Genomic DNA, 14,679 nt, shown 5'->3' on the forward strand with positions numbered 1-14,679 from the left:
GAAAAATGAGCCCCTAGCAAAGAAAAACTTAATTGAAACAATCTGAGAAATACTTGAATGCAAACAAAACTATAAGAGAACTTGGGATGGGGGGTAGAGGTAGAAAAGTTGCTGAAAGTATTTTAGCCAACTCTTATCTTGGAGCAATACTGCTTTTAGAAAGAAATTTTCACTGGCAGTATTCTGGGCTTATCTGGATTGTCCTGGAAATAATTTTATTCACCATTAAGTGCTTTTAGACTGCAGTTGTAGAAGACAGCAAATCCTTATGAGGTAACCAAATGCTTTTATTACAAAATTTATCTGGATTTTTACATACAGTGATCACTGATACTCCATATTTATTTACATTCACAAGCAAAAGGAGTTAATTGAAAAAAATTGTTTTAAAAATAGAAGAAAAATCTCACTGCAAAGTTAAAAATTAACTTTAAAGGACTATGCTAAGTATTTCTAAGCTGCAAAATCTGGGAAGTTATAACCTAGGCTTGAAAACATTTTGCAATTTCACATCAAAAGCAAAGCACAAAGTATAACACATGCGGTGAGACTTTACATCCTTACTTAGCTAGTCAGAGCAGGGGCTCAAACACTGTTCTGTGTGCTCCATGTTAATGCCTGTTGAATATACCTTCAAGGCATGTGCTCAGAGTTCTTGAATCTGCTGCAATGGATTTGTGTGACCCTCTGTCTCCTACATGTTTGTGGCAAACAGTGGCAATCGGAGCACATGTGTCCTGGTGAAGATGGTGGCAGGAATCTGTTACTGTTGAATAAAGTATGTTCTGGTGTGCCTATTCTGAAAACAACAACAAGAAGACTGATGTGCAGCAGTGAGAACCATCAAGAACAGTGGACTGAGATGACAGCCTTCAATTTTGGAAGTTGTGCAGGTTTCAAATTATCAAAATCGGATCCGGCCTCCTCCTCCTCCTCCCCACTAGCATGACTCATTTTCATCAATCTCTATGGGGCTTTTGCCTTGGGAAGGAAACGAAGAAGAAATGCCATTCTCCTGTACAGGTTGCAGGGATGGCACACATCTTTCTTGTAAGATTGGCACTTCAGCCATGTGTAAGTGAGTCTCAAAATAATCCACGGACTCCCCTTCTTGAATCTCTGCTAAAATCTGGTAGTCCCCAAAACATATGATGCACTTGCATGGCAGGTCGATTTTGTTCAAGTAACCCAGTTCTGTTTGGTCCACAATCAGTTTTGTTTTCTTGCTCATGTTCTTTATCTCAAAACAAAGTTCTGAGCTGTTCAGTTTTCTGTAAAACTGCAGTGAAAACTGAATCCGAGAAACGCGAGTATCTATTAAATTATAACGGCAGATGCTAGAATCACGGCCAAACTTGGCCATTTCATCTGCCCTGACCTGTTCTCGTTTACGGAAATTCAAGCAACGAAACATCATCTTGTTGTCTTGGCAAGGATGGTAAAAGGTCATGTGGAGACACGTTACTGTTTCTTCAGTTTCAGCTTCTTCAAAAGAGCTCATGATGAAAGGCGTCCTTGGAACTACAAGAAAAAAAGTCAAATACTAGCATGAAATCACTGTAGTACCAAAAAACCTGGATCAGTGTAGCATTCAGTTACCTCATATACTATTGTATAGTGACCATATGTAATTTATAGCAAAATGGTTGACAGTAAATGTAATGAAATCACTGGAATGAAGAACCGGGAGTCAAAGCTACTTAGTCCAAGACAACCATCATTTTCCACCACTTCACCAGAGATTCCTTTGGTGACCACAGCTAAGTGACACATTGCTCTGTGCTGAACTCTTGCTGTCAGTCAATCTCGCATCTGTTGCAATGACTGTGTTAGCACTTCAGAACTCTCGAAAACACCCTTGACTGTAAATTGCTGCCAGCTAGCTCTTCATGAGAATCTTTCAGTTAAGACTTATCTTTGGAAGAAATATGTTACTTCACAGTGACAGTAAGATTTACTTTATGGACTTAAAATGGAGCATTAACTAGTATTATCTAGACCTGCGTGTTCTGTTTTACAGTGTAGTCCTTTGACTAGAAGCTATCAGATAAATGACTGTAGGCAGTAATGGTTCAAATGTGTATCAAGCACTCTTTTGGCTCTTTAGTCAGAATTTGCCTCTTGTATGAAACAAAATACAGTTTTTTAGAAATGACTGATGTGACAGTACGTAAAAGGAATGCAAAAGCTGGAATATCAGTGATGCCTTGCAGAAGGATTTGTCACCAGCTCTAAGTATTTCCCCACTGCCTATTGGAACATCCCAGCTATCTGCTGCAGAAATACTTAACTAGGCACTAAAAATAACTTTTGTTGCATTTTGGGTTTTGGTGGTTTAAGCTTCTCACATGCAGCACAGAGATGCTTGCTTATGAACTTAAATTCTATTCCACAGTCTGAGTGACTGCAATGCATCCACATAAAACCTATGAGACACCTTAGGAAACACTCTGATCTCGTCCTCTATACAAGCAAGGCCAGTATTTTCCTGCATTGAAACTTAGTCTAAAGAAAGAAAAGGTTGGGTACTTAAAATAGGAACCAGAGAATGAGTTCTCCATTACTCAACAGAGAAACATGTGAGCAGCCATTTAACGGGGATCATACAGTGCAGATGTTTGTCATGTTTCTCCTAGATTGTAGTTAAATTTCCAACATGTCACATGCCACATGCCAATCGTGAGCTTTCTCACCAGCTCTGTTCAGTGAATGACACTGAAAAGCAGCTTACAATTTAATTTTTTTTATGGGTAGTTGAATCATCACTGCAGTTTTCTGACTCGTGGTGTTTTTTTAAGACTAAATTATACCACTGTGCATAAACTCCAAGCACAGTGAATGGCTGTATATCGGTGCATCACTCTCTGGGTGAAACCTCACAATCGTTTCCTTATACTTTCAACGTAATAACAGCACCAGTTCTGACGCAGTAGTTTAGCAAACTCAGCTTGCTTACTGGAGTAGGCTGTAACAGTGCTAAGCTTAGATGCTTCGAGAAATCAAAGAGCTTGCTTTAAAACAAACTAGAAAATATCATCTGTGCTTTTGACAGAAGTACAGAAAGACGCTCTGATGGCAGGCTATTCCTTTGCTATCTGTACGACAAGCTGCGGTGGCATTGGCATCCATCCCACCTCCTCCTAGTATGCCTCAGCTCTGGAGAGCTGGAAGCAGCTCTGTGAACAGGAATGTGGATGTCTCTTCCTGTGCTTAGTTCTGCCTGTTGCTCTTTTGCACTAGTAAGAGGATGTGAGATGTTACACAGGGTCATCTTTAGTTTAAGGGGAAAACCAAGTCATTTCACTTAGTTTGCAGATCTGCCTACAGAGAGAGTTTTCGGCCTCAAGACTTGGGCTGAATTTGGTACCAACTTAAAAGCATGTTCTGCTTCCATTAGTATCTTCCCTTAAATTGCTTTCTGAAGTGTATCAGGACGGGGCAAAACACAGGAATAGAAAGAAATATATTTTGAGAAAGCTGCAGCGTATACAGATGTATCAGATCAATGATAAAATGGTTTTAGTCACATGTTCATGAATTTTACAAATGGCTACGTGTATTAATTAGGGAAGGGGAAGAACGGCCACTAATTACTTAAGCAGTGCCCATGGAACCTGGATTTCAGCAGCTCTCACAGACCCTGCTGTCTATTCATGATCTGCTTGTGTGCCACCTCAGGCAGGCCCAACTTAGTAGCTGAGTCCTGCATTAAAGGTTTATCAAGGTTAGACTGAACATAATTCCACATAAATACTGAAAGAGTTTCTGTTTACTAGATTATATTGGACAGGAGAAAAATTTCAGAGAACTCCAACTGCAGAAGGAAACTTCCTGCAGTTAAGTCCAGAATTCTGCAACTGTAAGGTAGCCCACTGCACTGCTATTGGCTGTTCGTTAATTTGCAAACAAATTGTGATCTTGCCTCTTTCCCTTCTCCCGACATTGTGTGCATCATTATCCCCATTTTTAGAGACAGGAGAATGACACAGAGCATTAAGAACAAGAAACAAGAACAAAGGACACACCAGAAGAAACACTTTCTAGTTGAGTGTTTAACAAGAGCTTAACTCAACCTACAGTGTATTGCTCAGAGCTCTCTGCCAATTTGCTTTTGCAGATCAAAATGCAAGTGTTCAACCTGTGTATTGGGAAAAAGAATAACATCTGTTTTTTTAACTTAACTTACATTCTAAAAATGACCATGAACTTTGAGGCAGAGGCAGTGCAGAATACAGTCCAGGTTCAGTGGGTGCTGCTGAAGCAACCAGCGGCTGTTTTTCCCCTTCTCTAATTAATAAATGTAGCCATGTGTAAAATAATTTTCAGGCACATTACACAAGGACAATTGTCCTTTTTGTCTCCCCAGATTGCCATGCTATGGTCACTAGCATATCTTTCGCCCTAAGCCAGCGATCATGCAGGAGGCTGGCAGACCCCTGCGGGCATCCCGAGGCAGCGTGTCCCAGGCGCGTCCTGACAGCTCTGGGCCTGGGAGTGCAACCTCTGCTTTGCTTAAAAACATCATCTTTGCTGGCATCACGTGAGAATATTCTAACGGGGCGTATTTAGGGTCTGGGGCACAAGGCTGATGGGCGGCTGGGGGGGGTCAGCCTGGAGAGGGGCTGGGGGGGCCTGACCGCTCCCCACAGCTGCCTGACAGGGGCTGTGAGGGGGGGTCGGTCTCTGCTCCCAGGGAACAAGCGACAGGACAAGAGGGAACGGCCCCAGGCTGCGCCAGGGCAGGTTTAGGCTGGATATCGGGAAAAATGTCTTCAGGGAAAGGGTGGCCCGGCACGGGCACAGGCTGCCCGGGGAGGGGGCGGCGTCACCACCCGGGGGGGTTTAACACACACACAGATGCGGCGCTTGGGGCCATGGTCAGCGGTGGCCTCGCTGGGCTTACAGCTCCTTCCCAACAGACATGACGCCGCGGTTCTAACTGTTGCCCACCCGTGGACACCCGGACTGGCCGGCGGGGCTCTGCGCCGCCGGCCGCAGCAGGGTCGGGGGCGGGAGCTCCCGAAAGCCCTCGCCGCCTCAGCCGCCGCCTAGCGAAGAAAGCCCGGTCCGCCCTGTGCCCGTACCCGCGGCGGCGGCCCTCGGCCCGGCCTCCCCCTCACCTGTCAGCAGGCGGGCGGGGGCGCCTCTGGCTGCCGTCCGTCCTGCGGGGCGCGGACCTCGGCGCCTGCCGGGGGTCCGCGGGGGCGGCCGCCTCACCGCCCGGTATGCGCCTCCTCACCGTCCGGTACCTCAGCGCGGCGGCGGGCGGGAAAGGCCCGGCGGGCGGGGCGGGGGCTGGCGCTGAGGGGAGGCGGGGGCTGCCGGGCGGCCGAAGGGTGAACTTGAGGTGTTTTTCTGCACGGTGTACCAGCTCTCCTTTTATTGTAGTGAGTAAACCGGGAAGAAATTAAAAAAAAAAAAAAAGTAGGTGCAGCTCTGTCAGGGATTTTATGTGGGCATCTCAAGCGTCGTGCATGTAAGTGCCGTACCCAAACCAGCGATCATAGCCCTGTCAGGGACGGATCCAGACTGCAGGGTCAGTAGTTCACTGAAATCATTCCTGTTTCAGCCCCGCACCCGCAGCTTAACGCTTTGAAGAGTGAAATATAAGCAGCGTAGCAGGTGACTGACGATGTTCTTAAATCGAGTAGTTAAAAATGCTGGGTTATTCGCTTTAAGCAGCGGTAGTTCAGCTTCGTTGTGCTGCCTTTGGGGAAAAAACTAATCTTTCTTTGGCTGGTGATCTAAACTGGGCTGAAAACTTTCTATTTGCTAGAAACCCTGAGGCAGCCCTGCCATCTGGCCGGAAAAAAAGGAGTAATTCTCTCTCATCCAGCTGCATAATTTTTCTTATTAACCAAGGTTCCTCCCAAGCACAGGGCAAGAGGCAGGGTGCAGAAAAAACCTGTTCCACCTTGGCCTGAACCCTGCTCGGTGTTCTCCCTTACCTGGGTTTGTATAGCCTCGTGAGTAACGAGCTGCTGTGCCTCCCTGAGTCCTGTAGGTTTAATTGCTTTGGCACGGGCAGTGAGATACTCTGTTTGTTCATATAAACTTATTTTCATTTGTGGTTTCCTTTTATTTATTCAACAAACAGGTAAATTACTTGTGGGTTGATAAGTTCCTTTGTAGATCTTCAGAATACATTTGTATCTGTACACAGGCTAATATGTCTGCTGCGTGTGCTCTTTCCCCTCACATCAGAAAAAATAAAAAGGAGGTTAGACTGTGTTTTGCAAGAAGTCACGTTGAAAAGCAGAGAAGGAAAACAGATTCTTCCAAGTTTTTTCCTTAGAATAATGCCTTTCCCGCAGCAGGCAGGGCTGGGTGTATGGGCTCAGACAAAAGCACTTTGCTGCCTTCTGGAAAAGCCAGAGTTGTGCAACCCTGCTAATTATTGCATCTCTTTATGGTTGCAATTCCTGTCAGCCCTTCAGTTCCGGAAACAGCCTACTTCTCACGTCACAAGAGAGCTTTTCTGATAGGATTATTTCAATACTTGTACCTATTGAGGTACCCTTCCTTTATTCCTAGTATTATGTAACCTCATATTAACTGCATATTCCTTATTGTTTTATGATTTAAATACAGCTCTGCATGTTTTCGTAGAGGGGAGCACAAGAACTGGATTTTCTTCTCCTCTTTTCCGTAAGTTTCTAACTGGTTGGAATCCTGCCAGCTTGAGGAAAACAACTCCAGGTTTGTCCGGTATGACAGGAATTCATGCACTCTTTGCTTGTGGTTTTTTTGGATGATCTTCCTGCTGAAATGGTTATGTGGTTTACTAGAGTTCATTCCTGTACTACAGTAACTTCTTTTTTTAATCAAAATTTCTTTGCTCAAAAGCAAAACTGCAAGTAAATGTGTAAAGCTCTGTAGGGCTGAGCTGCACTGCATGGTGAACAAGCTGCTGGGACCTGGGCCAGAGGAGCTGATGTCAGTGTTAACCTAGTAGCTCTTGCTGCTGTCCTGTTTTGTGTTGTCTGCACAATCCCTTCCTCACCTGGGGTTGCGGTTTTCCCCAGAAATGCTTTCCTTTCTGGAGTGTGAATCTATTCTCGCATCCCTGAAGTTATCCAATGGATAATTGAGGTGATGGAAATTTGAGCCTTCCCATGGTGGACTGCAGAGCTGGTGGCACATGAAGTTCCCCTGGATTGCAAAGACAGCGTGGGATATGGAAACAAAGGTGGAGAAGAACCATGCTGTCCTTTCAAGCTGCTTCCAGCTGGTTGGTTTTCAGATACCTGTATTTGTTGCCTTGCTAATCCCTAGAGGTTGCCTTGCTAATCCCTAGAGAGGAGGAAGGCCTAGGAGAAGGCATGCTCATTACTTTAAATGGATGTTTCCTGCTTACATATGCCCTGTGTAATTATCGGTGGCACATTATTGATGCTAGCTGCTTGGGCTAATTAAGTATTTGTAATGTGTAGGCTGAAAGACTAAGGTGGTTTTGGCTCGGCTGTGGTAGTGTATTGTTTTTCTAACAACAGATTCATAAGGATTCGGATAACTCTGGAGCCTAAATAAGCAAATCTGGAAAATGGAGAAATACTAAGAAGTCTTACATTGCTTTTGGTCACTATTGGCTTTGAAAATCTCTGCGTCAGTGAGGGCAAATATGTTTGTTTCTCTTTCTGGGAAGGTCAGAAGAGTAATAGAAAGTGTATGCTGTCTTAGTGAGTGGAAGGACTGTTTTTGGATACCTGTGTTCCAGCTAATTCTTTCTAAATGACTTGATGTGAAACCTTCCTTCCCAAGCTTCCTCCCTATGCTTTAACATGCTGTGAGAAACCTTACCAGAACATCCCTGGGTCTTTTTTGAGTGCTCTGGCACATGGTGCAGTTGGCATGACTGTTAGTGGTCTGCCTGGCTGGTCACGAGCTGGGAAGCTGTGATAACTGTTCTTGGACACTCAGGAATCACTTGGGAATTATGTCCTTTATAGTTCTCTCTCTCTTACTGTGTAAAAGCTGTTCTGGAAACATTTGAGGCAAGACAAGAGACTAGCTGTAGTCTGGACCAGTTTGAAACTTTCTATTTCTCTCTGCTATTTAAATTAACATAATGAAAGTATCCTTATCCTGTTGGATCAACAGCAAGCCTGACCTGATTTCAGTGGTACTGAGTTTTCACCATGCTTCTGTCCTTTCCTCCTAAGGCCAGGTTTTACGTGTGGTTATCAAAACTGCTGATGCAGTGCTTGGGTTTGCCAGCTGTGTGACAGGATGGATGCAAGTGTAAAGGGTGCACTTGTAAATGTTGAGTATGTAAACGTAAAAGTATGATTTCTGTGGTTTTCTGGTGGCCCTTTTTTTTTTCATTACTGGCTTTCACACTCACTGGTACAGCTTGTGAGTGGTGTAATCATGTGAATAGTGAAGCAGATACTGTGACCTAGTGAGACCTCTTATGTCAAACTTCGCATTAGAAATACTTGAAGTGGATTTCAATGCACTAGGGGTTGGTTCATGTAGAGCTGCCGTTTTTCTGCAGGGTTGGCCTCTTGCCACAAGGGGACATAAGCAATGCACTTGTGTTTCGATGTCTCGTCTGTGACAGATATGAAGTGCAGCCTCTTAGATGAGGTTAGCAGGAAGCCTGTAAGAGCACAATAGGTGAGCGAGTTACCCCCCACCGCCAGCCTCTCCGTATTCCCCTGGTTTGTGCAGTCCCATGGGCACAGCTCCCAAGGTATGTGGGCTCCGTTTGCTGAATTTCCCTCGCTCTTGTCTTGCTGCAGCAGGTGCCTGTCTTATGGGCCTGGGCATGATGGGTGACAGGGGGCACACTGCCGTGGTACCTCCCCTGTCCCAGGGCTTGCTGTCCTGGTGTGGCACAGGGGTGACCTGAAATTGTCCTTCACTTGTTCAGGGATGTAGAGAGACACAGAGAAGGAGGCTGGTGAGAACTGATTGCTGCTTTAGAGCCATAAAATCCAGGCTGGTGGATGTGTTTGCTTGTGTGTAGGTAATGCTAAGTTATAATAAATTTACTGCTTACACCTGTAATATGCATGTTGGGTTCAAATACCAATCTGTGCCCTCCTGCTGCTCTTCCCCTCTGCTTCACAGCCTGTTCCTTGATCCACCTCAGCACTGCTGAGGGTGTAGGGGTGGGAGCCAGTAGGTGGCAATGTGTGACCAGACATGGGCAGCCATCATGTTTTATGATTTTTGGTGTTTTGTGGGGTTTGTTTTGTTTTGAAGCCAGAAACTTCATTTTGATATTGCGAGAGCTGTTGTGGTACTTGTAAGTTGCTGGTAATAATGGCAGTGGTAACTTCTAAGAGTTCATTTGGGAAAGGTATAACAGAGTACAAAAGGACCTATAGCTAGGTTCTGCAATGTGTTATTATTGCCATACAGGAACCAATGCCTCACATTTAGACCGAAAAGAAATAGGCCCTTCTCAAAGACACATGTGTTCCAAAAATAAAGCAAGATATTCAGCTGGATCTCAGTGTGAGAGGGAAGAGAGATGCATGGAAAGGAGCTGTATTCACTGAATGTTTAGATCCCAGTGCAAAGAACAGTTCTACTCCCTGAAGCAGAGAGGAGGTCTTCCAAGGGAAGAAAAGAGAGCACAGTTCCCTCAATGTTTATTTACTTCTTTGTTCCTTGTTTACTCAGGAAAAAGAACTCTTCTGCATCAGTTTATTCAGATGAGATAGGAAATAGAAGCTCCCCTTGACTACTGAAGATAACTGTTTCTTACAAGATGGACTTTGTTTATGCCAGTCTCCAAGTTCTCATTTTCTTTCTTTTTCTACATCACTGTCTGCCCTTGGTCATCCTGAACCACTCTGGCCCCTCCCCTTTGCGTCATTCTTGCCTGCCTGCTGTTGCAGTTTCTCTTCCATCTTCCTTTCCCCCTTGCTGTCTGTTGTTCTTACCTCTCACCATCCTCCTGATTGTTTTTTCTACCCCCTCTGTTGCTTCCTCCACCCTCTGTTTGTTTTTTCTCTGGGGCCTTTCTCCCTCTGTCTGGATTCTCTCCCTTTCATCCATCCCACTGCCCTTATTTCCGCTTTCTCCCCACTCTGCTTTTGTTGCTCAGGACTAGACACCTGTGGAGTGACTTACAGGACAAGTGAAACCAGGCAGTCATGGGGCAGCAAGGAAATAAACACTGGGAAGAGACTGGGAGGTGGAACAGACTGATCTGTCTGTTGACATCACGCAGCAAGACCCAGTAGTGGGTCCTCAGCATATCCCTCCTTATTCTGTTGAAAAGTTGGCTGCCCTCTCTGTAAATAGCTGGTAGAGGTCTAGGGCTAGAAGAAGAAAGCACAGTAGGGACACTGTGGAAAGAGGTGGCGATGTTACTTATGACTAGGAGCTCCTTCTTATTGACAGCTGTCTTTGGAGGAAGGTTTGTGCAGCTTGGTGGGAGAGAAGCTCTTGTAATTCCAGCTTTTATGGAACAAGAAGTAGAAAAAGAAGAGTAAGGGAGGTTCAGTGCCATAGAGCAGGTGCTTGCTTCTTGCTCAGAATTAAAAATAAATCATCTTTAAGCCCTGATACAGGAGAAAAATTGTCAGCTCTTCCTTGTTATCTTTTTTTTTTTGAAGTTGGAACGAAGCCTGCAGTCTTAAGTGTGCTGAAGCATCACGTTTCTGAGAGACGAGTGACTTAATGAATTTCAGTAGAGCTGAAAATGAAAAAATAATTTGTGCAACTTAGAGGCATATCGGGGATGAGTAGTCTATGCACAGCTGCTCATTGTAGCTGTGGTCACAGGATTCCCCTGTGTCTGGGGTTTTTGTTGGTGAGCCCCTGCTGGAGTTCTCTTTATTTACCAATAACTGAGTCCAGCTTTCAGTTATGTGGTGGTCATCTCATGTCTTTGTATGTGGAGGTGATTTACCAAGTGAAGTTTTACTCCCCTAGTTGTATGTGACTACATTTCTAGCTGGCATAGGCATCTCCCTACATTTGTTATTTTGTGGAACTTCTCTTCAAACTAGAAAGACAAAACTCTTGGCACACAGATAAGGCTTCTTCTTCTCTAATAGCTTCCAAGAAGTCCACAATTGATTTTTTTCCCCTACAGATACCCTTGAACTTGCTACATATGACCTATGACATCTTCATGGTATCTCGGTTTTAGACCTTGTTCAGTAGCTATGTGAGACTGAACCTTATCAAAGCTTGAGAGAAGTCCGTGTTGCTGTGGGTAGCCCAGCAACAGCGCACAGCCTTGACTTGAGTTCTGTGTGACAGAGGGTATGCCAGGAAGTAGAAGCTCCACCTTTCACATCAACTCTCGCATAGAAGATCGGAACAAGAAGAGGCTTGAACTGGTGTATTACAGCCAATGAGTGAAGGTTTATCAACTTTTTTAATCTCAGTGATCAGCTGTGACCATTAAGAGACCAACAGCATTCTTTGCAAGAACTGGAACAACCGTCCAGGTTTCCTACAGATTACAGTAGAAGTAAGTGTGTTCTCCCTAGGCCATAACCCTTGCGTTTCAGTTTGGTGTTCTCTGTTCTTTGCTATTTCCTCTTCTAAAGAACTAAACTGAGGTAGCTGCATTTTCTCGAAGTGGCCAGATACCAGCAGTAATCAAAGGCATCACAATACGTAGTTTGGCTAGTGGCAAGTATTTTAAATACTATATTGGGAATTGATAGATTTTATTCATTGTTAGAACCTTATTTACTGTATTAAAAAAAATAATCTGTTTCCTCTTGCTCTGAAGAAAATCCACTGGAGTGTAAAAACTGTGACAATTGATATAGACTCCAGTGAAATGGTTTGGCTGAAAGCAGAAGATTCATGACTTCAGCGCACTTTGGAATAGCCTCCAAAACACCATTTCTGTACTTCTTTACATTCGCCACATGAGGGACAATGTGGTCGTGTCTCCTAGGTACACAGTAGCAATTCTAAATCTGTTGGATTATCCACACTTTGGATGAGATACTATTTTGATAGCAAGGAGTTTAAACATTGCCTTCTCAGGGACCGAGATTTTACTGTAGAGACTGATTCTGCTCACTCTGTCTGGTTTGATGGGTACAATGCAGACTGAACAGAACCAGCCTTTCCAGCTCCCTTCAAAAACAGTGATTGAACAAAGAAAGTTATTTTGAAGAATTAAAGATAAGCACTAAAAGAAACCATCTTTTTCTGATACGTAGTAGGACCAATAAATATAGCATTTTGTAGGCTGGGTTTTTTTCCCTTTGAATTTGTATAGATGTTAAGGTGTTAAAGATTCCACATTCTGTGTTGTGTGACAATAAAAACTCTATTCCATTATCTCAGTTCGTAGTGTTTAAGGGCACCCAGCTGTGAGAGATGCAGCCTGCCTTGGAGGTACATGACCCTTTTTTTCTTTTTTTCTTTAAAGATATATATGATTGTGTCCTAAAATACTCTACCTGTGATGCCTTTATGTTGTGGAGCTTACTGGTACAATACAACACTTACCTGTTTTCCTCGGATGTAGGCTTTAATTGTAGTTTCTAGTAAATCATTTTGGTATTGCCCTTACTTTCTAGCTGGCATCCTAAAACTAAGTGACCAAAAAGTAGACCTGAAATAAATGTGAACCTCGCTGAAATAAATGTGAGCCTTTCCACAGAAAGGGCTCTAAGGTGGAATAGAGGTGGGAAGAGAAGACAGGAGGGAACCACGTTTCAATAAATATGCTCACTTTGGCATTTTCCATCTCACTCTGGGTTATGTTGACTTCTGCCCTTTCAGATTTGAGCCATTGTAACCTGCTGTATTTCAGAAGCCTTGCTGGACTGTGAGAGAGAGGATTTGGCCAGGGAAGCAGGTGCCTTGTTCATCTTTACCTTTTATTGTTCTGGCAACCCTCTCACGGAGCAGTTGCTGTCTGATGATGTTTAGAAACAAGGTGGTTTTATTACTGTAGGCATATAGGCTCTGGTTGGAAATTGGCATTGAGAGGTGGTGAAGGCAACTGTGCATCTCTTCCCTCTTGTGCAGCCCCTTGCTTGGGTCTAGGGAGGGTCTGTCCCTTGCAGAAATGCTTGGCGATGAAAACAGGATTTCACAGCACAGGGAGCATTGGTTTATGGCTCTGTGTATAGTCTCACAAGGGAACACTGTTCAATAGGCTTCAAAGTGATTCAGCCATGGCATAACCGTGGCTGTGGCCACATGTAATATAGCCTGTAGCTCTTTAAAGAGGATTAGCCTTAGATCAGGGACAGCATTCATTGCTGGATTTCATGTAAAGTAGAATATGCTAATGAAATGGAAATGTCTACAGCAAACATTGCGTAATATTGTAAACCTCAAAATTGAGCATTGTGTCTTGATATCTCTGCTGGAAGTCAAACATTCGTATTCTGTTTGTTACTTGAGGAAAAACTGAAGTTTGTAATATCATCAGAAGCTCTCTAGGGTAAATTAAGATCTAGTTTGCAGTTTCACAAGCAAAGTTAAAAAGATAACAAACATTTGAAGGTAGATTTCACACGCTGTTGAATGCTTTAATGATGTCATAGCTCTCCAACACAGACAAAATCCACCACATCTTAAAATATCTTCATTTGGGTTTTCTGCAACAGGCATAGGCTTGGTTTGATCCTGTGTTCCCTCCCTGGCTGTCCTTGTGTTGCTTTAAACACCATGTTTGGGCTTACAATAGTTTCAGCACCAGTCCTGCAGAGACACAGTATTTCTAACGTGTTTCTGAGCCATTTCATCTTTTTAAGGCACTTTCTGTCTGTACATCACCCTCAGTTGGCAGTCCAGTAGGCTTGATCTGGCTCTCCTATTTCAGTTTTACACCAGCCTTTTGAATGCTTGAAGTTTAATATTGTATATATGTAAGAAAAGCTCCCATACTTCAAGGGAACCTGCGATTCAAACTGTCTGACTTGAGATGATGTCAAAGATTTTATTTGCAGAAGGTCATGAATGTCTCTCAGAAAATTGTTTTAGTGGGAGCACTGGGAAATCACTGGCCACTTCTGAAAGTCTGTTTTGTTGTTGCATGTAAAGGGACATGTTCTTACTGTATTAATGCACTGTAGGTAGTTTATTAAACCTAGAATCATCTTTATTTTTAATGTCATGTCTTTGTAAGCTTCACAGGGAATTTGTTACACTGATACAAAGCTGACTCAGTGCCTGAACTTGAAACCTTTGCCCGTGGAAGCATTTAGAACTGCTATGGGTGCTTTCCTTCTCACACAAGTAAGCAGGCATTCATGTGAGGCTCTGTCTTACCAGCCCAGCGGTGTGTATTTGTGGCCTGGGGTTTGATGCCCACGCAGCACATTCAGACAAATGCTAGATATAAAATACATTGAAAGACATTATATACCCTGATGGGCCATTTTGCTTTTGTGTACTTACAAGTGATGACTTGAAGTGCCTCATCCCAGTCTGCTGGGGGATAAAAGTCCAAAGAAAACCTTTGGGAAGAAGATCCTTCTGGCCCTGTTTTCAAAATGTGTGCTTTCATTACTTAGTAGTTTTTTCTCTCCCCACAGCTCTGTGTCTTAGAATTTTGTTGTTCTGGGATTTATTTTTTATGGTGGAGGATAGGATGGTTTTGTTGTGGTTTTTTTTTTATTTTGCCGTTTGGAAGGGTATTTTTCTGTAGACATGGAGGGTGGTGTTACATATTCATGAAAGAGAAGTCTTTCCAGCCCCTGCTCACAATGACAAAGACTTAGCTGTTTCACA

General features: G+C 43.7%; 2 protein-coding genes across 2 annotated transcripts in view; one reads left to right on the top strand and one right to left on the bottom strand.

The window, feature by feature from the left end:
* Nucleotides 1-251: 251 nt before the first annotated feature.
* TIFA (TRAF interacting protein with forkhead associated domain) lies at nucleotides 252-5,270 on the bottom strand. The gene is made up of 2 exons (XM_037393239.1): nucleotides 5,121-5,270; nucleotides 252-1,521 (listed from the first exon to the last, which is right to left on the bottom strand). Exon 2 carries the CDS (start codon nucleotides 1,499-1,501, stop codon nucleotides 941-943), a length of 561 nt encoding a protein of 186 aa, XP_037249136.1. The 5' UTR covers nucleotides 1,502-1,521; nucleotides 5,121-5,270; the 3' UTR covers nucleotides 252-940.
* Nucleotides 5,271-6,443: 1,173 nt separating this feature from the next.
* ALPK1 (alpha kinase 1) overlaps nucleotides 6,444-14,679 on the top strand; it is a 48,422-nt gene continuing 40,186 nt past the window's right edge. Inside the window, exon 1 of the mRNA XM_037393248.1 lies at nucleotides 6,444-6,648. The gene's annotated coding sequence lies outside the window, so the exon portion shown is untranslated. The remainder of the gene's footprint in view (nucleotides 6,649-14,679) is intronic.

This window comes from Falco rusticolus, chromosome 1, assembly GCF_015220075.1.
Source record: "Falco rusticolus isolate bFalRus1 chromosome 1, bFalRus1.pri, whole genome shotgun sequence".
Lineage (NCBI taxonomy): Eukaryota > Metazoa > Chordata > Aves > Falconiformes > Falconidae > Falco > Falco rusticolus.

Coding starts and splice junctions, on each gene's coding strand:
- TIFA (XM_037393239.1), bottom strand. CDS start 1,501: ATGAGCTCTTTTGAAGAAGCTGAAACTGAAGAAACAGTAACGTGTCTC.